This window comes from Corvus hawaiiensis, chromosome 7, assembly GCF_020740725.1.
Source record: "Corvus hawaiiensis isolate bCorHaw1 chromosome 7, bCorHaw1.pri.cur, whole genome shotgun sequence".
NCBI classification, from domain to species: domain Eukaryota; kingdom Metazoa; phylum Chordata; class Aves; order Passeriformes; family Corvidae; genus Corvus; species Corvus hawaiiensis.
Window position 1 is genome coordinate 2,297,925 of NC_063219.1, and position 22,590 is coordinate 2,320,514.

Here is a 22,590-nt window from a genome sequence, read left to right on the forward strand (position 1 = left end):
AGTAATACAGTAAAGAAAATGAAAGCAGAATGCACATGTAGAAAAGTCTCAGCAGGCACTGCAGAACAGTTCAGGTGTTGCTGTACGTCTGTGCTTCAGCCTGGGGTATGTGCAAGAAAACCTGTGTAAGACAGTAGGGGACTTCTGGAAGAAGTTCTTGGGTGAGTGGTTGGTTCTCTCTGTGTCCTACCCTGCAGCGGTTGGCTGGACCATCACCCAGACAGCTCGTTGGTGTGTTCTTCTCCTAGGAAGGACTATCTGGGCTGGCTGGCTTGGCAAAAAGCCAAACAATCCCCAAAAAAACCCAAAAGACAACAACCTTTTGCCTCTGTTTAGTGTCAATTTTTTGCGATTGATTCTTTACGGACCATGTGAAGGCAAATGAGTTGCTGGTTTGAGACGGGAAGCAGATTTCCAAATAATTTATGTTCTTGGGTCATGCTAATTAACTTGGGAAGTTTGTAACTTTATTTTTAACTACTTGTGTTGAGCAATGGGAAGTAATGTGTATTCCTGGTTTCCTGAATTTAGGATTATTAAACGTCAGATGCTTCTATGCCTCCACAGCAAAGAACCTCAGCTTTGAGATGCCCAGGCAGTGTGGCACAACTGGGTGTAAACAAAGTCAGAGAACAGGTTAAGCTTTAGGAATCAAGATGCTCCCAATCAATTCCAAAGCGGGAAATGTGGATACATCTCTCTTGAATGTGTTCTCATGTAATCAAAGTACAAGACTGGGAAGGAAGGGAGGTTTTTAGCAGTAGGAGCCCAATTTGGGTATGCCATGTGAGCCTTTTGTTACACAAGGATAAATGACAGAAACAAACAGTGCTGAATCCTGACCAGCATCTTACTTAGTGTTGTGTTGTAACCTCAAAGCTGAGGTTGGTGTAAATGTATGCAATGAGAATCCACATGACATGACAAGACTGGTAGATCAGTGACTGCACCAAGACCTGGATCTGGCCTCTGATCCACAAGGGAGGACACACTCGTGTAGGTGTTTAAGATCTGATGGATATTTGAGGTATGAAACACATTTTATTGTTTTTCAGCCTGTGTGTGGCAGAACATACCAGCTCTGAGAGTGGTCCTCAGCTTTACAAACTCAGAGTAGGATGATGACGACACACTCTGTTTTCCTATGCTAATTGTGATCTGTGTTTAGACTGAGTTTATGAATAAACATCTGGAACTTAAGTACCACATAAGAGGAAAGTCTCGCTCCATAACTCAAACCTGCAGCAAACAAAGGGAACAGTATTTAGTTCAAATATTTTACTGAGTTCCCATTTGTGTGTTGCCCTTTAAGCCTGGCACTGCAGCTGATACAGGGTAAATGAAGTACTCACCCTGCCTTGCTCTTAAAAGAGTTAATACTTGGAATCAACTGTAACTTTGGTATTTATATTTTTCAAAAATTAGTTGGCTGCATAAATATTAATTGCTCCCAGGTATTTAATGCTTCACGCTGCTTCTGTGGTAAATCACTACAGCAAATGGGTTCAGCCTTGATCTGATGGAGCAGCAGAACTGAAGAAGCAGCAGGTGCTGAGTAAAAGTAGGGACTCCTGTGGCTGACGTTCAGGGGTGGAGGGAAGCACTTTGTTGTGTGCAGAGGACATGGCCCGGTTCACAAGCTCAGGCTTTGCTGCTACAGGATCCTGCTTTGCTCTTGCTGGAGGCCATTCCCTACCAATGCATGGCCCTCCATTGTTCCTGCATCACGTCTGCTGGACCTGTGGCAACAAGTGTGTTCCATGTCCATGTGACAGCAGGAAAGGACGGGACATGTGTGCTTCCAGGGCCTGTCTTGGCTGCTGCTTCAGGGTGCTGGCACCATCATCAGAGACACAGAACAGCTTCTCCTCCCAGAGCTGTCCCAATCCTCTGCACTTCCCCAGGTGTCTCCCTTGGAGTTCCCTGGGGACTCTCCCTGTTTATGGCCGTCCACTGCCCTGCTCAGCAGGGATGCAGTTGTGTTTGGACGGGAGCTGCCACAGCCAGACACGCAGCAACTGCAATGTTGAATATCAGAGGCTGAGCCGATTCTTTCATTTCCAGAATGCAAGAAAGACAGAAAAGCACAAGGAAACTCAGCAGCTGAAGCTGTTCTGGTGCTACTGCTAATCCCTTCCAGGAAAATATTCATTCCAGGAAGGAGCAACATCTCGTGTCAGATACCAAGTGCTGCCCCCAGTCACTCCAGGTGCTCCTGCCAACAGCCCCCTGCAGGAAGGAGCACAGACCCCAGTGCACCTTGGCTTTGGCTGCCCTCTGGCACAGAAGCCCCCCGGGGGCACAGGTCTCTGGGGCAGGAGACGGGCACCAGCGCTGTCAGGGCTCGGGGGGTGGCAGGTCTGCTTCGGAGGGGACTCTGCCACACCTGCTGATTCCAGCGCTCCCCGGGCCCCAGGAGCCAGAGCAGCATTCGTGCCCTGGCCCACACGTTCCTTGTCTGTGTCACAGCCCCGGCTTTAGGATGGCCACCGGCCGGGACGTGTCCCAAGGAGGCCGTGCCAGCTTCTGTGGAAGACCCCGAGCCCTTCCCGCGGTGGCTGCGGCGGCAGCCGTGGGGGCTCCTGGTGCTGCCCCGAGCCCGCAGAGCAGGGGAGCGCTTGCTTATGGCTGGAGCCGATGCTAAAGTTCCTGTCGGGCTGCCTTAGACACTTGGGACAAGGGATTCCTTCCAACCTGGGCCACTTGGGCTGGGCTGGGGGCGGCCCCAGGGCAGGTGGCAGTGTGTGCAAGGGCCCTTTGTGACACGGTGCAGCATGGTCACCGTGGGGTGGAACGGGACAGGGTGTCCCAGGGCCCTTTGTGACACGTGCTGACATCGGGGCTGGCGGCGACGCGGCCACGCCACAGTGCTCGGAGCACGCGACGGGACAGGACGGGACAGAGCGGTGCCGTGAGGAGCCTCCGCACAGCGCACGCTTTCCTTGCCGACCCGGAGCTTTTCCGAAGCGTTATTCCTGCAGGTGACCTCGAGGCCAGACCACGGGACTTGGTGACCTGTGGCCTTCCCGAGGCTTCTCTGCAGGTGCCCTCGAGGGCAGACCGTGGGATTTGGTGCCCCAGAGCTTTTCTGAGGCACCTCCCATCCCTGTGGCCGGTGCCCTCGAGGCAAGACCGTGGGACTTGGTGACCACAATCCTTGACGAGGAGTCTCCTGTCCTTGTGGCAGGAGCCCTCGAGACCAGAGGGCAGGACTTGCTGTCTTGTGGCCTTCTCTGTTGCTGGTGCCTTGAAGGAACAACTTCAGCACTTGCTGACTTGGAGCTTTTCCAAGGACTCTCTCCTGCAAGTAGCCTTAAATCCAATCAAGGTCATGGAGCAGAGACCCCCACGTGTGCCCAAGCTGGCCTGGGTGGAGGAGGAGGAAGAAGGCCCTGGAGCTGCCCCAGAAGAGCAGCCTGCAGAGGTGGAGCAGTTCCAGCTGCCGCAGGAGGGTGGGTGACAGAGCTGGGCGCCAGGGCTGCTGCCTGCAGACAGCTTGGCCCAATCCCGTCTCATGCCATCCCGTGCCATTCCATCCCCTGGGAACATGCCCATGGATAGAACGGAAGAGGGGCTGGGCCAGGCCCCCCGCAGCAGCCGTGCTCCATCCCCTGGCTATCCTGGAGCTGTCCCTGTCTGGGCAGCGCAGGGCTGGGCTGCGTTCTCCGGCCTCTCCTGCAGCCCCTCAGCTCTGGCTGCGCCTGCTCTTTGCCAGATGCAGCCCTGGACCGAACACAAGAGCAGGACGGTGCCCACGGCTGCTTCCGCAGAACAGCGCAGGTACCTGCAGCCATCCCCACCTGGGCTGGGCCTGCTGTCGCTGCTCAGCCGAGCACCGCCCTTGGAGCACCCCATGGAACATCCCTCTCCTCCCTGTCCTTTGTTCTCCTGCTGGTGACTTGCAAATTCATCGAGTGCGTTTGGCAGGAAGAGACCAGCATCGTGGGCACTGGGTCCATGGAAAACTGTGACGTCTACAGCACCGACACCAGTGCTGCCATGCTGGATTTGCTTGAGGGAGAGAGTGTTTCCAGTCTAGAGCAAGTAAGTAGCCTGTGGCCAGGGTTCAATTCCCCCAGGAGTCAGGTGGCTTCCCAAGCTGTGCCCGCTGGTGACTCACTTTAAGCCTTTGTGGCCATCGCAGTGTAGTGGGAAGGGCAGCACTTCTCTGGGGAAGCCGGGGACATTACTCCCTCTGGCAGCTTTCCAACTCTCCCCGTGCCTTCTCCAGGTGCCCGCCATGGTCAGGGACATCCACCAGTGGCTCATGGCCAATGAGTCTGATGAGCAGAGTCTGGACAGGACCCTGCTGGAGCTGGCTGAGGCACACCCAGCCGATGTGGGGATAACTCTGCTGCGTGTGGCCCCATCATGTGACAGGTATGGGGCCCACCTGCCCACAGGGCTCACCAGCCCATCACCCTGCGGAGCCTGTCCCAGGTGTCTGACAAACAGAGAGTCCAGGGCCCTCTGGCTCCTCCATTTCCCAGCCCTGGCATGCCAGCCCCCGAGCCTGCTTCCATGCTCCCTCCCTCAGGCTCCCTCAGGCGCCAGTTCCTACAGGGATGGGCTGCCTGGGTGCTGCCGGCGAGGGGCGGTGGGCAGAGGCAGGGCTGGCAGCCAGCTCAGGTCCCCGCTGCTGCCCAGGCCACGGTGCTGTGGCCGAGACCGCCCCTGAGACAGAGCTCTGACCCCACAGAGCTGCTACGACCATGTGGAAGACACTCATGTCCTCGCCCATGACTGCGGAGCCGGTGCTGCTGCTGCTCCTCGATGTGCTGGGGAGCTGGCCAGAGCACAGCACACGCACCTCCGACGGGGACAACACAGATGTCTTTGCCCTGGCTGTGAGTTTCTGGAACTGGCCTTTGCTCGCCCCCAGGTCGCTGCTCCAGCAGCTCCCCATCCTCCTTCGCCCACTGCGTCTCCCTGCCTCAGGCGCTGGGCTGAAACCTGGGCTAGGGGCAGGTTCAGGGGCACCAGGCCCGGTGCTCCCTCTGCGTCTCCCCTGGCCTCCCCTTCCACGCTCAGGCCCTGCCACATGGACGCCTCAGCAGTGAGCGCTGTCTCGAGGTGGTTTGGCCTTTGCAGGCAACTGTGGTGATGTGGAAGATCCTCCAGGTGCCCTGTGTCCCACAGGCAGTCACAGTGTATTTGCCCTGCCTCTTTGTGCATCTGCTCTTCCAAGTGTTCTTCAGCACAGGGGAGATGCCAGAGGAGGTTGATGACTTGTGGAGAGTATGCCGGAAGGAACATGGCCTTGTCACCAACCCCAGCAGGTGCTCCATGCCAGTCCTCCTGTCCCTGCCATGTCCCCGGGGCAGGAGCCAGTGCCCACAACATGACCTGGGCTTTGCTCTGCACACAGGTTTGCAGTGCAGACCCTGAGGGCCCTGCTCTGCCTGGAGTATGAGGATATGGTGACAGCAATGGATCGCAAGCGTGGCTGGGATGCGCTGCTCTGTGCTGACACCCAGCACGATGCAGTGGCTCTGCTGGCCAGGTGAGACCCCCTACTCCCCGCTGCCCTTGGCATTTGTGCCCTGTGCCCGGGGTGCTCCTCACAGTCCCCGTGGTCAAGGGCCAGAGGGCCTCATCACTGGGCGACGGCTGAGCTGACCAGGAAAGGCCAGGAGAGGAGGGTGCCCAGGAGCAGCCGCCTCCCAAAGGGCCCAGGTCCCCTTGCGAGGTGGTAGAGAAAGACCAGACCTGTGTGAGTCTGTCCTGGGAGAAGTTTGCCCACCTGGGTCAGGGTCTTGGTTCCTTTTTTGCCCTTCCAGGGAGGTGTCCTGTGTCTCCATACCCTTGTGTTCTGGGATCGCGCTCCACCTGCTCGGGCTGCTCAGCGCAGAAGAGCCACGCTGGGATCTGCCTGCCCTGGCGTTCCTTGTGGAGGTGAGCCTGACGGCCAGCGCTGCCTCGCTGAGCTGCCTCCCAGCTCTCTGCCCTCTCGCAGCCGCAGCTGCCTGGGACGGTGCCCGCGCCCTGCGCTGCTGTCTGGGCCCAGCCCTGGGCGGTTCTGGGCTCCTGCTGGGCGGCTCCCCTGTCACTGCCCTGTGCCTTTCAGGTCCTCGAGTGCCTGGACTTGAGGGAATGTGGTGACAGTGTTGTGGAGATCTCATCAAAATACCTGCAGAGTGAGCGCAGACAGATGCGTCACCTGGCACTCAGGGCCCTCCTCGTGCTCAGGGACGATCCCTCAGTGGTGAGAAGGGGGCAGCGGCTGAAGCTGCGCTGGCACCGTGGGGCTGGGGAATGCAGTCCCTTGGGCTTGGCTGGGCTTTGGGCGCTGAGGCAGCTGCTCCCAGCTCTCCTGCCTCCCGGCTCAGCTGCCCGAGTGCTTCGGGAGAGGCCTTTGGCCACTGGGCCCTGCGGCAGCAGGGTGAGGCTGCATAGCCTTGTGTTCCACACAGGCCGAAAGAACGTGGAGCCTGACTGAAAGCCTTGTGAAGCTCCTGTGGGACACAGATGGAGAGATAGTTGGGATGACACTCGTTGTACTAGGCTTTTTATTCTTGGACAAAGACATCCTGGTATCAAGCCCCATCGCCCTGCAGCTGGCTGAGGCGCTCCTGCCACTCTTTGACAACGTAAGGCTCGGTGTCCTCAGCCACGGCCACTGGGTGCCTCCCGGACACTTTGTGCCCTGGGGATTTCCAGGCCTGTGCCCTGGTGGGCCCGGAGCAGCTGATGCTGAGGTCTTTTTTTCTTCCTTTCTCACAGGATGATAACCAGGTTCAGCGGCTCTCCATGATTCTCTTCCGAGAAATGATGGATTTTTTAGCGGAAGAGGGAGAAAAGCTTGTGCAATGGAGCCTGCTCCCACTCTTCTTCCGCTGCCATGATGAGAACCGGCATGTGGCATGGGTGAGGACTCATGGGCTGCCGGGGGCCCCCTGGGAGGGGGCTCGGCTGCCTCCTGCCCTGGTGCCACACGGGCTGCAGCCTCCTCCTGGCCTTGGCACAGGGACGCGGGTCCTGTGCCCTGGGCTGTGGTGCCATCTCTGGGTCTCTGCTGCTCTCCAGGCCTCTTGGGTAACGCTGCTTCGTGCGACTGAGTTCCTGAAGAGGAGAGATCTCACAAAGCGCGTGGAGAAACAGAAACTGTGGATGTTCGCCAAGTGCCTGGTAAGGATGGCCTGGAAGCCCAAGTCACAGCCTGGAGAAGCCCCCTGCTCGTCGTGCTCAGTGTGTGGGGCTGGCAGCTGTGCCCCTGCCCACTGCTGCACCCAGGGGTGCCAGCCTGCACCCCACACGCTGCTCCCTTCCCGGGGCCGCACAGGCTCTTCTCCAGGCTCCTCTGGCCCCGAGCCGGGTGCCCATGGAGCCCGGAGCGGCTGCTGGCCGGGCCTCGGGGCCGTGCGGGCAGGGGAGGCCAGGGCTGGGCGCAGGGAGGGCCCGGCCAAGGGGCTGAGCCCGCGCCAACCCTTCCCTCCTGGCGCTCTCTGCAGCTGGCAGTGGACAGGAGCCGAGTGACCGAGTACGTGCGCCGGGCCCTGCCGTACCTGTACAGCCCACAGGAGTCCCTGCGAGAGGCGGCCGTCGGGTTCATCGGTGAGCCACGAGCCCGGGGCCCCTCCCCGCCCCGCCGCAGCTCGGCCCCAGCCCCGGCTGCTGCCCCGGCAGCGGGATCCGGGCCCGGGGCCGTGGAGCCCCGCCTGCCCTCGGGGCCGCTGCCGCCCTCCCGCAGCCGTGCCCTCGGGCGTCAGGATGCGGCAAGGGCCCGGGCTGAGCCCTGCCGGGGGAGGAGAGCGTGTGGCCACGGGGCTGGCAGCGCCGCTGCGAGGGAGCTGTGCCGCTGGGGCCGTGACCTCCTCTGTGTTCCCAGTGATCGCCGGGCAGAGCTTGACAAGACAGCAGGGAGCGTTCGGGCTCATCTGTCAAGGTGAGTGAGGGCAGCGGGCTGTCAGCGGGGGCTGGCGGGGGGAGCCGCAATCCCTGCCCCGGCTGCGGAGGGCTCTGCTCCCTGTGCAGACGAGGGGCGGTGTGCACAGAGCACAGAGAGCTTTCAGGGGCACGTGGGGGATTCGTGGCCAGCACCTTCGGGCTGATCCCGTTGGTCCCTCCTCCCTCCTGGCCATGGCAAGAGCGGGCTGGGATGGCCCTGGCAGGGGGCTCTCCTCGGGTCCCTGCAGATCCGGGATCTGACTGTGGCTCTGTTCCTCTCTGTCCCAGCCCTTGAAGATACGGCAGAGGACATCAGCCTCGCCATTGGAAGCCTGGCACAAGAAACGTCGCAGTTCCTCAGGGCGCTAGAGAGGGCTCCAGTCTCCATCTCTCGGAAGCTGCGAAATCAGCTCCGCAGCGCATGGAAGGCACGGCCTCGTCTCTGGGGCCGTGGCTGGCTGTTCTGTTGGAGCCCTGCAGAGAGCTGAGCTGTCTGCTCTTCTCTTCTGGGGCCACCTGAGCCAGCGGGGATTCTTCTGTTCTTCAGGATTGCTCCTCTCTTCTTTTCATTTTTCTTTAGTATGTAAATATAGAATGTGTTATAATACACAGACTCCCAGGAGCTTTCTTTTGGTGCCCAGTGTCTGCAGGGCACAGGGGAAGAGGGGAAAAAGGGTGCTTGTGCTCAGCAAGTCCCCTGGGAGTGCAGCATGGAAGGGAAAATGGCCATAAGCCCTTTGGCCTTTGGTGGTTGTGCTGAAGCCTTAGCGCTGCCGACAAAGCGGGTGGGCAGGGGCAAGGGCTGCAGGGATCCCTGCGAGGCTGGTGCCTGGAGATGGCCCCAAGCCCTGTCCCGGGCAGGAGCCGCCATCTGTGTCCTCCTCCCCATGTGTTGCTGTCTGGATTGCTGAGGGCTCCGAGGTGCCTCTTGCTCCGGCTCCTCTGGAGCTCCCTCGGGGCTGTGCCGCTGCCGGGCAGCTTGGCCGGGCTGGGGGAGAGCCTGAGGGGCCGGGGCGGTGGGAGGCCGTGAAGGGATGAGGTGCTGTGGAGTCCCTGACGGGACAAGGCAGTGGGAAGGCACGAGGGGCATGTGTGAGGGGGTGGGTGGCAGGAGGCTCCGAGGGGACAGGAGGCCGGGGTGGTGGGAAGGCCTGAGGAATTGGGGGTCAGAGGCCCCCAGGCAGCCGCCTCGTTCCTGCCGCCCGGCTGCTCTGGCGCTTTCCCAAAGCGTCTCCCAGGCCTGCGGCAGAAGCCCTGGAGGCCGGGCCTCGGCAGGAGGGTGGGGGCAGCCCCGAGGTGCTGAGGCTGGGCTGGCTGCGGACAAGGAGGGCAAGGCTCCCCTGCTGGGGCACGGGACAAAGTAGCGGGAAGTCAGATAACCGGAGATTTTACCCTCAAAATGTTCTTTCTGTCCCCTAAAATTTACCTCAGGTTTTGTCACAACATTTTCTCTGTGTTCTCTACAAATTACCTTAGACTTTGCCTCAAAAGCAATTTTGTTCCCTAGAGATCACCTCAAATTTTCCCAACAAAACGTCCACCACGTGTGCTCCACGGATAAGCTCCAATTTCTTTCTCCCAGTGCAGTGATTGCCTCAACTTTAACCCCCAAATATTCATCCCGTTCCCTGCAGGTGACACCAGGTCATTCCAGCATTCCTCCGCTATGAAGCTCTCTCCCTCTAAGTTACTTCAGGTTTACCTCCCACAAACTGAACCACCCCTAGTCCTGTGACAACACTTCCCCATCGCCCTCTGTGTGGCTCAGGGCAGGGCTGCCCCAGAGCCTCTCCCACACCGCTTATGGAAGCCTCGCCGAGAGGGGTGGACACAGCGCGTTCGAGTTCCCGCCCCGCGGCTGAGGGGACGGTGGGGCAGGAAACGCCCCCCTTCGGCACGGAGGAGGCGGCGGCGCAGCGGGGACCCGCCCACCCCTCCCGTGTCCCTCAGGGCGCGCCCGCGTCCCTTCAGCGGCCCTCGTGGACCTTCAGCGACCGGCACGGCCGCTCAGCGACACGCGGCATGCCCGTCTCCCCCTACAGTGACCCTCACGTTCCCTCAGTGACCCCGACGTACCCTCAGGAACGTGCCAGACACCCGCATCCCCTCGGTGACCCCCACGTCACCTCAGTGGCATGCAGGGCACCGGCACGCCCTTCAGAGACCTTTGTGACACCTTTAGTATTTCTATTTTCAAAAATTGGTTGGCTGCAGAAATATTAATTGCTCCCAGGTATTTAATGCTTCACGCTGCTTCTGTGGTAAATCACTACAGCAAATGGGTTCAGCCTTGATCTCATGGAGCAGCAGAACTGAAGAAGCAGCAGGTGCTGAGTAAAAGTAGGGACTCCTGTGGCTGACGTTCAGGGGTAGAGGGAAGCACTTTGTTGTGTGCAGAGGACATGGCCCGGTTCACAAGCTCAGGCTTTGCTGCTACAGGATCCTGCTTTGCTCTTGCTGGAGGCCATTCCCTACCAATGCATGGCCCTCCATTGTTCCTGCATCACGTCTGCTGGACCTGTGGCAACAAGTGTGTTCCATGTCCATGTGACAGCAGGAAAGGACGGGACATGTGTGCTTCCAGGGCCTGTCTTGGCTGCTGCTTCAGGGTGCTGGCACCATCATCAGAGACACAGAACAGCTTCTCCTCCCAGAGCTGTCCCGATCCTCTGCACTTCCCCAGGTGTCTCCCTTGGAGTTCCCTGGGGACTCTCCCTGTTTGTGGCCGTCCACTGCCCTGCTCAGCAGGGATGCAGTTGTGTTTGGACGGGAGCTGCCACAGCCAGACACGCAGCAACTGCAATGTTGAATATCAGAGGCTGGGCCAATTCTTTCGTTTCCAGAATGCAAGAAAGACAGAAAAGCACAAGGAAACTCAGCAGCTGAAGCTGTTCTGGTGCTACTGCTAATCCCTTCAGGAAAAAATTCATTCCAGGAAGGAGCAACATCTCGTGTCAGATACCAAAGTGCTGCCCGCAGTCACTCCAGGTGCTCCTGCCAACAGCCCCCTGCAGGAAGGAGCACAGACCCCAGTGCACCTTGGCTTTGGCTGCCCTCTGGCACAGAAGCCCCCCGGGGGCACAGGTCTCTGGGGCAGGAGACGGGCACCAGCGCTGTCAGGGCTCGGGGGGTGGCAGGTCTGCTTCGGAGGGGACTCTGCCACACCTGCTGATTCCAGCGCTCCCCGGGCCCCAGGAGCCAGAGCAGCATTCGTGCCCTGGCCCACACGTTCCTTGTCTGTGTCACAGCCCCGGCTTTAGGATGGCCACCGGCCGGGACGTGTCCCAAGGAGGCCGTGCCAGCTTCTGTGGAAGACCCCGAGCCCTTCCCGCGGCGGCTGCGGCGGCAGCCGTGGGGGCTCCTGGTGCTGCCCCGAGCCCGCAGAGCAGGGGAGCGCTTGCTTATGGCTGGAGCCGATGCTAAAGTTCCTGTCGGGCTGCCTTAGACACTTGGGACAAGGGATTCCTTCCAACCTGGGCCACTTGGGCTGGGCTGGGGGCGGCCCCAGGGCAGGTGGCAGTGTGTGCAAGGGCCCTTTGTGACACGGTGCAGCATGGTCACCGTGGGGTGGAACGGGACAGGGTGTCCCAGGGCGCTGGGACGGTGCCCGTGCCCTGCGCTGCTGCCTGGGCCCAGCCCTGGGCGCTTCCGGGCTCCTGCCGGCCAGCTCCCCTGTCACTGCCCTGTGCCTTTCAGGCCCTCAAGTGCCTGGACTTGAGGGAATGTGGTGACAGCGTCCTGGAGATCATGTCACGGTGCCTGCAGAGCGAGTGCAGGCCGAGATGTCGCCTGGCACTCAGAGGCCTCGTGGTGCTCACCAAAGATCCCGCGAACAAGGAAACAGTGCGGCCAGCAGCGAGCCCGGAAGCAGCGCTGCCGTGGGAAAACCCGGAAGCCGCGGAGCACGGGTCGGCAACGGTGCCGAGTGCGGCCGGGGAGCGAGAAACAGCAGTGGAAGCGGCGACCGCGCCGAACGCAGCCGCGGTGCGAGAGACAAGCGCAGCGCCGAGCGCGGCTGTAGCCCCAGAGACGGCGGCAGCAGTTCCAGTATCAGCTGGGTCGAACTGGCCAAGACGGCACCCTGTAAAGAAGCTGCTGTCCAAACTGCAGCACAGCCAATTGCAGTCTGTCCTGTCTGTTCTGCCTCTAGCGAACTTAGCCAAAGTGCCCCTCTCTGTCCATTTCTGTTCACTCCCAGCACCTCAGAGTTGCCTTTGCCTGATAACTCATTGTCAGGCAGTGAGGCAGATGAGGTGCTGGCCCCAGGTCGTCAGGCGGCTGTAGCCGCACGGTGAAGGAAAAGGCTGCGCCAGTCTCACCCCTGGACCTTTCAGAACTGCACAGCACAGTAACAGTGCATCCGACCCACTACAGTCGCTTCTTAGAGTCAGTTAAGATGCGAGCATTGGAGGAGGGTGACTGGAGGTTATTGGAAACACTTGGAATGCCAAATAGATCTGAGGATTCTGGGGGTAACCGGGGAGCTGTTACACTTCATCCACAGGCTGTGCCAGAAGTTCAGGATGGTAGGGATTCCCCAAAAGGAGAGATCCAAGCTTTCCCAGTGTATAAGGCTCTCCCAAATTCAGGTGAGCATGACAAGCATGAGGTAATTGCTTGGAAAGTTGCCCAGGATCTCCAATCCAAGGTGGCACAATATGGGCTAGGTTCTGCTGAGGTTATGCAGATAATAAGGGTGATAAATACAGACTTGCTTTCTCCATTTGATATCAGACACTTAGGTCAAATTCTATTTCAACCTGTACAATTTACAGTTTTTGAGAAAACCTGGAGAAAGCTGGCCAACAAGGCTGCATTAGGGAATATGCAGCTCCCTGCTGCCGATCCTAGACGGACAGCGGGAATGGATGCTTTGATGGGGACTGGTCCCTTCTCTGATCCCAGTCTACAGGGTACCTTGTCCTCTAGCGTCCTGCAGCGAGCTCAACAGGTCAGCATGGCTGCCCTGTTGAAAACCATAGAGTTGTCAGCACCCAGAAAGCGATATACTGAAATAGTTTAAGGGAAATCAGAGTCATTCCTCTCCTTTGTAGAGAAAGTTGCTGCTTCTCTCGAGAAGCAGGTTGAGGATGACGGGTTAAGGCAGTTGTTGTTAAGGCAGTTAGTGAGAGATAACGCAAACGAGGAGTGCAGAAAAATCATAGATGCCTTACCAGGGGATCCTGAGGTAACAGACATGGTCAAAGCCTGCGCTAAGGTGGGATCTGGGAACCAGAAAAGGCCTGCTTTGGCTGCGTTCCTGCAGCCTGTTCACGCATCTTCTGGTCGTGAACCAAAACAACCAAAACAGGCAAAAAAACTGAAGTGGCCTAAGCTGAGCCAAAAAGAGAACACACTGATCCCCCAGTGCAAGAGGTGTGGCAGGCCAGGGCATTGCTCGGACTATTGTAGATCCCTGACTCATGCCGATGGTTGGCCATTGTCGGAAACTTCCTCCGGGGTGCAAGGAGGGGGAATTGCTCTCCGATGCCGTCGCTCCCCCAGAGAGTGGCACAGGTACAGGCACAGGCCTACTCAGTCACCCTAGAGATGGCACCCAGGGATCAAATGTTGGGGAAGATGAAACAGGAAAGCCTTATAAATATGATTGCTTGACAAAAGATTTTGGGAATATGAAAACTACAGGCAACATCGAAATGAAAGCCACTTTCGAAATACCAAGTCTTAGTTACTGAACAACTGGAAGACAATGGTATGGCCGACTGAAGGTAATCCCCTCTTGATTGAACAATACCCTCTGCTTGCAAGCAGGTCCAAGGGTCAGAGCAGACCCTACTAGCTCAGCAGAAGGGGTCCAAAGAGTAGTTTTTAGAAGTTAAGATGTAACACTCTATGGTAATATAAGAACTCTTATAGGCTGTATGTAAATGCTATAGGATTTGTATCTTGTATTAGATTGGTTAGTGACAATTAGAATATTCAGTACAGAAGATGATTTATTGTATTGTAACCAGGACTTCAGACAATTCCACTCTTACTCTTGCTCTTACACTCTCTCTCTCTCTCTCACCCGCTTACTCTCTTGCTCTCTTGGGCCTGCTCAGAGCTGAGTCTGGCAGCTCTGAGCAGTGCCCCTATACCCACGCCCTTTGCAATAAACCGCCTGTGTCCCAAGATCAGACTATAGAGATCTCTCGTCTCCGTCACCGACCGTCCCGACCGAACCCACCTGTAACCTACAGTCTGGCGCCCACCGTGATTGCCGAACCCACACCCAGCACCTACAGTCTGGCGCCCATCGTGATTGCCGAACCCACACCCAGAACCTGCAGTCTGGCGCACAACGTGAATGAACGCCCGGTTCAGCTTTCTCCATCTGTGGGAGACTTCTCCATGGACGGTAACTAAAAGACCAGTTATAGCCACCTAGAACGTGTCGTGAGCACGGCATACCGTTGCTGCGCATCGTAGTAGCTGGAGCTCTATAATTCTGCTGAGGCAGCCTTCGAGCACGGGGATTACCTGGAGCTCTTGGAGGGAATTGCCTGGCAGTCCTCGAGCACGGGCGGCCACTGCTGCAGAGCGGCTACCTGGAGCTCTTTGAGGAAGTCTGCCGTATCACCCCTTGAGCACGGACACGCTGCTAAGCAGTGCTGACTGGAGCTCTGCGGAGGGAACCCTGCCGCACGCCCCGAGCACAGGCGAGTAGTGCTCAGCACCGCCCGCGCTGGAGTTCTCAGTGCGGACCCACCCGTGAGGTCCTGAGCACGGAAAGCCGTTGCCAAGCGACGCCTGAAACCGGAGCTCTGGGAAAGGACCTAAAAGCGGCGTCCTGAGTGCTGAGTGGAGTGCCTGGCCAGCCCCCCACGACAGACATCTGACTAAGGACGCTGCTCCTGCGACATCATCTAAGTGAGTATCATACTGGTCTAAAAAATGGGACAAACCCACTCTGCCCATGACAGAGATCTCTATAAGCAACTTAAGCATTCACTTATAAGCTCTGGTCCAAGTCAGTTGCCTAAACAGGAGCTAAAAAATATTTTAGAATGGACTCGAGTTAATTTCCCAAATGCTGACCGTTCAGCCGTCTTTACAAGAGACTTTTGGGACACAGTTGGAGTTAAGCTCTTTAATAATATCTCCTACCGGGATATGGCTGCCGCGCAGCTGCTCCCAGCTTGCAGAGCGCTGGTAGAGCTGTTTGCTGCGAAGGCGCCGCCCGCAGCAGTCACCCCGCCAAGCCCGGCTCCTGCTGCGAGCCCGCCCCTTGCTGCCGCAAGCCCTGCTCCTGCCGCGAGCCCGCCCCTTGCCGCCGCGAGCCCGCAGCGGAGCACAGCCCCCACCCCTCCGCCGGACCCCGCGGCTCCGGTACCCGTGGTCCGCCTGACTCGCGCCGCCCCGCCTCCCGCGCTCACGGTCCCAGCACCCGTTACCCCGGCCCCAGCCACCCCACCGGACCCTACGGCCCCTCCCGCCGCTCCCGCCATCCCCGCCCCCGCCATCCCGCTCGTCCCCGCTGCCCCAGCTCCCGCGGTCCCCGCCCTCGGTTCCAGCGCCTCCGCGGCCCCGCCCCTTGCCCCTGCCCCCCCGTGCCCCCCCCCCGTTTCCGTCATCGCGGCTCCACCCCCCCCCCCGTTTCCGTCATTGCTACCCCACCCCCCGCTGCTGGCATCATGGTGGCCCCGCCCCCCGGCGATACCCCTGCGGGACCCGCGCCTACCCCCCTGCTACCTACGGGTGTTACCCCTCCCCCAGCCGCGCCGGTTATGGCCATGGCTGCCATTATATCCGGCCCCCCGCAAAGCCAAGTCGCGACCCTTCTTCCAGCCCCCCAGGTCCCCCCCCCCGACACGGCGCCTATGGTAGCCATTGTTCCATCCGCGTCCGTCGCTGCTGCGTCTTCACAGTCTCCTGCCGCTCCCGAACCACCGGTGCCTACAGCGCCGGTCACGGCCGCGCTGGTGTCCCCGGCACCCCCGTGCACGTTACCGCAGGAACCCTACCCCCCCACCCTGCCGTTCAAGCGCACACAGCACGCCCCGAGCTGTCCCCCGGCCCCGCGGCAGCACAGACGCCTATGTCTACTCCCGTCCCTGCTACCGTTCCTGTGCAATTCCCCGATCCCGGCACACCATCGCCTGCGCTGGGACGCCGAGCGCCCCAGCCCCGCGAGCCACTTGGTGCCGGTGCCGCAGTGTCTGCACGGATGTTTGCAGTCTCCCCCGTGCCTGCCGCTGCTCCAGCTCCGTCTCCCAGCACCGCCGCTCCGGCAGCGCCGTTCCTGTCCACCGCACCACCACCCACCCCAGCCCAGCCTACAAGCTCCCACCAGCAGCACGCCGCGATCCAGCCACCGGCCCTCCTGCCTCCCGCCGCCCCGATGTCATCTCCTGCCCATACGGCAGCCCTGCAATCTCCCGCTCTGCCCGAACCGCCCGCCACACGGACTGCTGCCATTACAGCCTGCCGCGCTGACCTGATGACGCAACCCACGCATGCGCAATTGCTGCAACACACGCATGCGCAATTGCTGCAACTCCCGGATCAGCCATATCACTCCGCTCACACTCCTCCAACCACAGCACCGCTCCCGGGACCAGTCGCACATCTTCCCGTGACTCCGCCGCCTGCCTCCCTGACTCCGCCGCCGCTTCCCGGAACCAACCCAAGCAGCACCGAATCACGCCCGCACTCCCTCGAACACCCAGCCGCGCTATCGTCCTCTGCGCTCCCGGCACCGAATGGGACTACTTTGTATCACCAATCGATCGCACAGCCACACCCAGGCACACAAGCCGTGCAACAAGGAGGGGGAGAGTGGAATATGACACCTGCTTTTATAAATACAGGACATACTGAGAACTATTTTGCCCCTGCAAATGCCAACCCCTTAATCCCAATACAAAACAATTCCGAAAAACAACTAAGTCTGTTCCCAAACAGCTCTGGTGTCCCCCCAGTGTTTGGGACAGACTTCTCAACTCAGAAAGAGACACTAAACCCTGAAGATTCACCTGCATTAATCCCAAAAGTAGAAAACTCCCAAAAATGTTTCAATAATTTTCAATTTACAGACTGGCATGAAGTCAGACGCCAAATTTGCAAAGAGGAAAATCTAAATCCTTTAGCTATGCCTGTACTATTCAGCCAGCAAGCTGGTGGTCCTAGAACATGGCAAGCTATCCCACACCATGAGATTAAAGAGTTGCGGAAAGCAATAAAGGACAGTGGTATCTGCTCTCCATACTTTAAGCAACTGCTGAAAAGTACCCTAGAAGGACATACACTTATACCAAATGACTCCAAAAATCTTGCTAGTATAATTCTCACAGACTCACAATATATGCTATGGGAACTCAAATGGAAGAGACTCCTTGCAGGGGTACTAGCCACTTATAAACAAAGTACTGACGCAGACCTTCGTACCCTTGTCATATCTAAGCTGACTGGTGACCATCCTGATGATCAAAATGACAATCAAATAAATTTACCCAAAACAGCATTAGATGACATCAAAAAGATGGCTCGCAAAGCCTTCTTGCAAATTCAGCCTGCAGGAAGTTTTGAGAAAGCCTATAATCTCATTAGCCAAGAGTTGTCTGAACCATTCACCACATTTGTGGACCGGGTCATCCAAGCAGCAGAACGGCAATGCAGCGACGACATAGCTCGCCCAATAATGATACGAGACATTATTGAAAATAATGCCAATGCGGAATGTAAAAAAGTTATCAAAACTCTGGGAAAAGAAAGACCCACAGTGCCTGAGATGATTGATGCCTGTAACAAAATAGGAGGTCCACAGCAGGTGGCAACTATCCAAGCAAATAAACTTGGAAAAGCTCTAGGAGAAAAAATTGAGAGGGCTCTGACAGCTCAAACAGTACAAACAGCTGCACAGGCAGCACAAGCAGAAGCACGAGACCAAAAACTTACTGAAATCCTGGCTGCCTTGCATCTAAACTTACAGCAACAAAGCAACACCATGACTGTTATGCAAGCTGCTGTAACTTCAGGACCTTGCTATTCCTGTAAAAAACCCGGCCATATCATGAAGAACTGCCCAGAACTCAAAAAGGGTGCACAAGCACCAGATCGCTGCCCTATCTACAAGAAGGGAAAGCATTTTGCCTGGCAGTGTCGATCCAGACAAGATGCAAGTGGAAAACACAGTCCAAAAAACTCCAATACGAGCGCGCAATGCCATCGCGTGACGAAACAAGTAGTGGCACCCCAAACACCCAAGGTAAAATTTATGAATACCCCGACTCAGAACCACTTCGCTTCACCATCAGCGCAACCCCAAGTAATGACCCAGGCCTGCTACCCCCAGGGTCCCAGTGCACTTTGGCAACCTCCAAGCCAACAACCTTTTTAAAGGATAATGGTTATGACTATATTTCAACAAGAATTACAGGTGCTTCACAAACTAGACAAGACTTTTTGGTTGTTGGTAAAGAGAGGAATAACATCCTGGGACTGCTGGTTTTGCCTTGCGTAATATCTGCTAGCTGCAATGAAGAACTGCTAGTGCTAGCAAATGCCTGCCATCCCCCATTGTATATCCCACCTAGAACCCCTATAGCTATTGCCATAGCATTGCCCATGGGAACTGCGGAACAAACACCACCGCGCCGTTTCTCAGTTGCTCCTGAAAGTCCTGAGGTTCTATGGGTTCAACACATAAGTCAACAACGACCAATGCTAACTTGTGAATTGTCAAATGGTGGGATTCAAGTCAACATCAAGGGGATGATTGATACGGGGGCAGATGTTTCTGTTATCTCTTATTATCATTGGCCAACAGATTGGAAATTAATAACCCCCCCAGGCGCTCTCACAGGCATTGGAGGTGTCACTCCATGCCTGCGGAGCGAATCTGTCATCAGTATGACAGGACCACAAGGGAAAAAGGCATTGATCCGTCCCTATGTAGTGCAAAAACCCATCACAGTGTGGGGAAGAGATTTGCTCTCTGAATGGGGAGCCAAAATTGAACTGGATTTTTCATAGGGGCCACTAAAGCACTCAGTACTTTAAAACTGACCTGGAAAACTGACACCCCTGTCTGGGTCGACCAGTGGTCCCTGCCAGATCATAAGCTGAATGCCCTCAAAAAACTAGTGGCTGAACAACTGCAAAAAGGCCACATTAAACCTACTAACAATCCCTGGAACTCACCTGTGTTTGTAATCCATAAGAAAACTTCTGACACGTGGCGATTGTTACATGATCTCAGAAAAATCAATGCAGTAATTGAAGACATGGGCCCTCTCCAACCTGGCCTGCCCAACCTTTCCATGATCCCAAGAAATTGGCCGCTTGTAATTATCGATCTAAAAGACTGTTTCTTCAACATCCCACTGTATCCAGACGATGCTCCTCGTTTTGCCTTTTCCATTCCAAGTACAAACCTGCAAGAGCCGCTTCAAAGGTATCATTGGCTAGTCTTGCCTCAAGGCATGAAGAACTCACCGACTATTTGCCAACATTTTGTAGCCCGTACTTTGTCCCCAGTCCGTGAGCAATTCCCGCAATCAGTTATTCTCCACTACATGGATGATTTGCTCATCGCAGCGTCAACACAAAAACAAATGGAAGAAACTCGTAACAGTGTTGTTGCTGAAATCAGAAAGGCTGGGCTGGTGATCTCTCAATCAAAAATACAAGAGACTGCTCCCTGGAAATATCTAGGATGGAAACTAACAGAACAGTCTATTACACCTCAAAAAATACAAATTCGAACTGATGTTCGTACCTTGCAGGACTTGCATCGGCTCTTAGGAGAAATCAATTGGGTCAGGCCTGTGCTAGGAATCACTAATGATGAACTTGCTCCACTCTTTGATTTATTGAGAGGAGACAGTGACATTAAATCCCCTAAATCTCTCACTCCTGAAGCTTGCAAGGCCCTGGAAAAAATTACTGATGCTCTGCAGAACAGGCAGGCACATCGCTGTATCCCTAACAAACCCTTTTTCCTTGCGGTTTTAGGAGAAAAGTTGAGACTGTACGGCCTCATTTTTCAATGGGATTCCTCTCAAATAGAACCGCTGTTGATAATTGAATGGGTTTTTCTCCCTTACAGGTCGCCAAAGACAATCCTCACACCTTTAGAAATGATGTCTCAAATCATCATCAAAGGCAGAGCAAGGCTTCTTTCAATAGCAGGTTGTGAATTTGCAATTATTTATTTGCCCATGATTAAATCCTATTTCGATTGGGCAATGCAAAAATCAGAGGACTTGATGTATGCCTTGCTCGATTTTCCAGGCGTTTGCTCTATTCATTACCCAGCACACGGAATAATCAAAGCTAAATTGTGCTACAAAGAAAAACCCCTAATCAGTGAAGAGCCTCTAGATGCGGTCACTATCTTCACTGATGGGTCAGGGCGAGCACACAATTCTGTGGTCACATGGCAAAATAAAGATACTAAAGTCTGGAAGCAAGATGTTCAAAAAGTTGAAGGTTCTCCTCAAATTGTTGAATTGGCGGCTGTTGTAAGAGCTTTTCAGCTCTTTCCAGAACCTTTCAACCTAATCACTGACTCAGCATATGTTGCTGGTATTATTAAGAGGATTGAAGGATCAGTTTTAAAGGATGTGAACAACGACAAATTGTGTCTTTGGCTCACCTGTCTCTACCAAATTTTATCACACAGAACTAACCCTTATTTCGTTTGCCACATTAGAGCTCATTCTGGTCTTCCAGGATTTATGGCAGAAGGAAATGCACGAGCTGATGCATTGGCATCAGCAGCATCGGATGGAGAAATTGCAGCAGACATCGAAAATCCTACCTCGGTGTTTGCTGCAACTACCTTGCCTAACACTATTGAACAAGCCAAATTGAGTCATGCGTTCTTTCACCAAAATGCACAGGCAATCAAACGAGACTTTCACATTACCCTAGAGCAAGCTCAAAATATTGTACGAGCTTGCCCAAACTGTCAGCTTGTCCAACCTATCCCCTCCTCAGGAGCCACCAACCCACGGGGGTTGGAGAGCTTACAGAAATGGCAAACAGATGTCACTAAGTACCCCTCTTTTGGAAAACTTAAAAATATCCATGTCTCTGTCGATACATTCTCAAATGCAGTCTTCGCTTCTGTGCATACAGGAGAAACAGCTAAGCATGTTTGCCATCATTTTTCACAAGCTTTTTCCTATTTGGGTATCCCACAAGAAATTAAAACTGATAACGGTCCTTCGTATGTTTCACAAGAATTAGCTGCATTCTTAAATGACTGGGGTGTCTGCCATACATTTGGCATTCCCTACTCCCCCACGAGTCAAGGAATAATAGAAAGAACACATCAAACTCTAAAACGCATTTTAGATCAACAGAAAGGGGGAGAAGCCCAGGATACACCTCAAAGGAGGTTGAATAAGGCTTTGTATGTTTATAATTTTTTGAATAGCTCTGCAGAAGAGCCTTGATCCCCCCATCTTCAGACATTTCTTAAGCAACAAAAAAGCAAAACTGAAGGAGCACCCCCTAGTTTTAATTAAGAATCTAGAATCAGGAAAAATAGAAGGACCATACAATCTTATAACATGGGGGAAGGGGGTTGCGTGTGTTTCCACAGGTGGAGAGCTCAAGTGGGTTCCAGCAAAAAACGTGAAGCCATACCACACATCAAAACCTGCCGACGCCTCCACACCAGCCAGTGACCCTGCAAGTGGAAGCCAGGAAGCAAGCACCCAAACCTGAAGTGCACAGAATCACCAGAAGAAAGTGATCTGCCAAAAACAGCTCAAGAAAATAATGGAGTTTTCTCATCTGCGCGCGTGCATGTTGCTTTTATTCTTATGTTTTAGTTTTTGTAGTGAAGCTTTACCTGTAAATCAACCAAAGACAAATGTTTGGGTTGCTTTAGCCAAATCTGCAGGCTCCGATACCATCTGTCTATCTGACACAAGCCCTGACAAACCTTTTTCAACCTGTTTAGTTGGAATACCTTTACCAGAAGGTTTTAATAATGTTACTCTTGATAAGTACTGGCCATACGACGATCATCAAGTATCTCCAACTACCAGCCATAAACACCAAACTTATATTGATAATTCTAAAATTGATAAATCTGACCTTCAAGAGCTAGAAATCCTAGGCTCGTTAACTATGGATACCTGCTATTTCTTTCACTTTCTAGGAGAAAACGGTCCTCATTTAAACGTTACCCCTTATCACCCAGCTTATAGCAATGTAACTTCTTGGTGCAACCAAGCTAAGCTTCTTATATATGACGAACCTCATGCAGATTGTTTTAACAAACTTCCTATTCGATTCCCTAGAGGAATTTGGCTCATCTGTGGAGACAGAGCCTGGCAAGGTATACCTTCAAAAATAGATGGTGGCCCTTGTGCTCTGGGACAACTTACAATTATTGCTCCCAGTGTCAAAGAAGTAATCAAAAAGAAAAACAGAAAGATTAGATCTTCCTGGGGACATCAGTATGAGAGCGACTGTGATAGTGACTTTCACCCTTGGAACTCTGAAAAATCAATTGTTGCGAGCATTTTTCTTCCTCAGTTAAGTTCCTCAATTGCATTAAAACAGTTAAACAAGTTGGGATGTTGGCTCAGCAAGGAGGTAAATGCCACCTCTACTATGATCAGTGACTTGTTAACCGATGAAGAGGCAGTCAGACATGCGACTTTACAAAATAGAGCTGCCATTGATTATCTTTTATTAGCACATGGGCATGGCTGTGAAGATTTTGAAGGATTATGCTGT

At 55.1% G+C, this 22,590-nt stretch overlaps 2 protein-coding genes across 2 annotated transcripts; both read left to right on the forward strand.

Annotated features, from left to right (window-relative positions):
* Window positions 1-3,770: 3,770 nt before the first annotated feature.
* LOC125328549 lies at window positions 3,771-5,388 on the forward strand. The gene is made up of 4 exons (XM_048309425.1): window positions 3,771-4,044; window positions 4,232-4,380; window positions 4,700-4,847; window positions 5,092-5,388. The coding sequence occupies exons 1-4, from the start codon at window positions 3,958-3,960 to the stop codon at window positions 5,386-5,388; spliced, it is 681 nt and encodes a 226-aa protein (XP_048165382.1). The 5' UTR covers window positions 3,771-3,957.
* LOC125328923 lies at window positions 5,252-8,436 on the forward strand. Its single transcript, XM_048310211.1, has 9 exons — window positions 5,252-5,503; window positions 5,781-5,895; window positions 6,068-6,205; window positions 6,414-6,590; window positions 6,724-6,867; window positions 7,027-7,128; window positions 7,452-7,554; window positions 7,829-7,885; window positions 8,176-8,436. Exons 1-9 carry the CDS (start codon window positions 5,418-5,420, stop codon window positions 8,373-8,375), a joined length of 1,122 nt encoding a protein of 373 aa, XP_048166168.1. The 5' UTR covers window positions 5,252-5,417; the 3' UTR covers window positions 8,376-8,436.
* Window positions 8,437-22,590: the final 14,154 nt, after the last annotated feature.

Excerpts from the sequence above, each read along its gene's own strand:
- LOC125328549 (XM_048309425.1), top strand. The coding sequence starts at position 3,958 with ATGGAAAACTGTGACGTCTACAGCACCGACACCAGTGCTGCCATGCTG. Across the intron at positions 4,045-4,231 it reads GTGTTTCCAGTCTAGAGCAA|GTGCCCGCCATGGTCAGGGA; the intron begins GTAAGTAGCCTG and ends TGCCTTCTCCAG. Across the intron at positions 4,381-4,699 it reads GTGGCCCCATCATGTGACAG|AGCTGCTACGACCATGTGGA; the intron begins GTATGGGGCCCA and ends CTGACCCCACAG.
- LOC125328923 (XM_048310211.1), top strand. The coding sequence starts at position 5,418 with ATGGTGACAGCAATGGATCGCAAGCGTGGCTGGGATGCGCTGCTCTGT. Across the intron at positions 6,206-6,413 it reads TCAGGGACGATCCCTCAGTG|GCCGAAAGAACGTGGAGCCT; the intron begins GTGAGAAGGGGG and ends TGTTCCACACAG. Across the intron at positions 7,129-7,451 it reads GGATGTTCGCCAAGTGCCTG|CTGGCAGTGGACAGGAGCCG; the intron begins GTAAGGATGGCC and ends CGCTCTCTGCAG.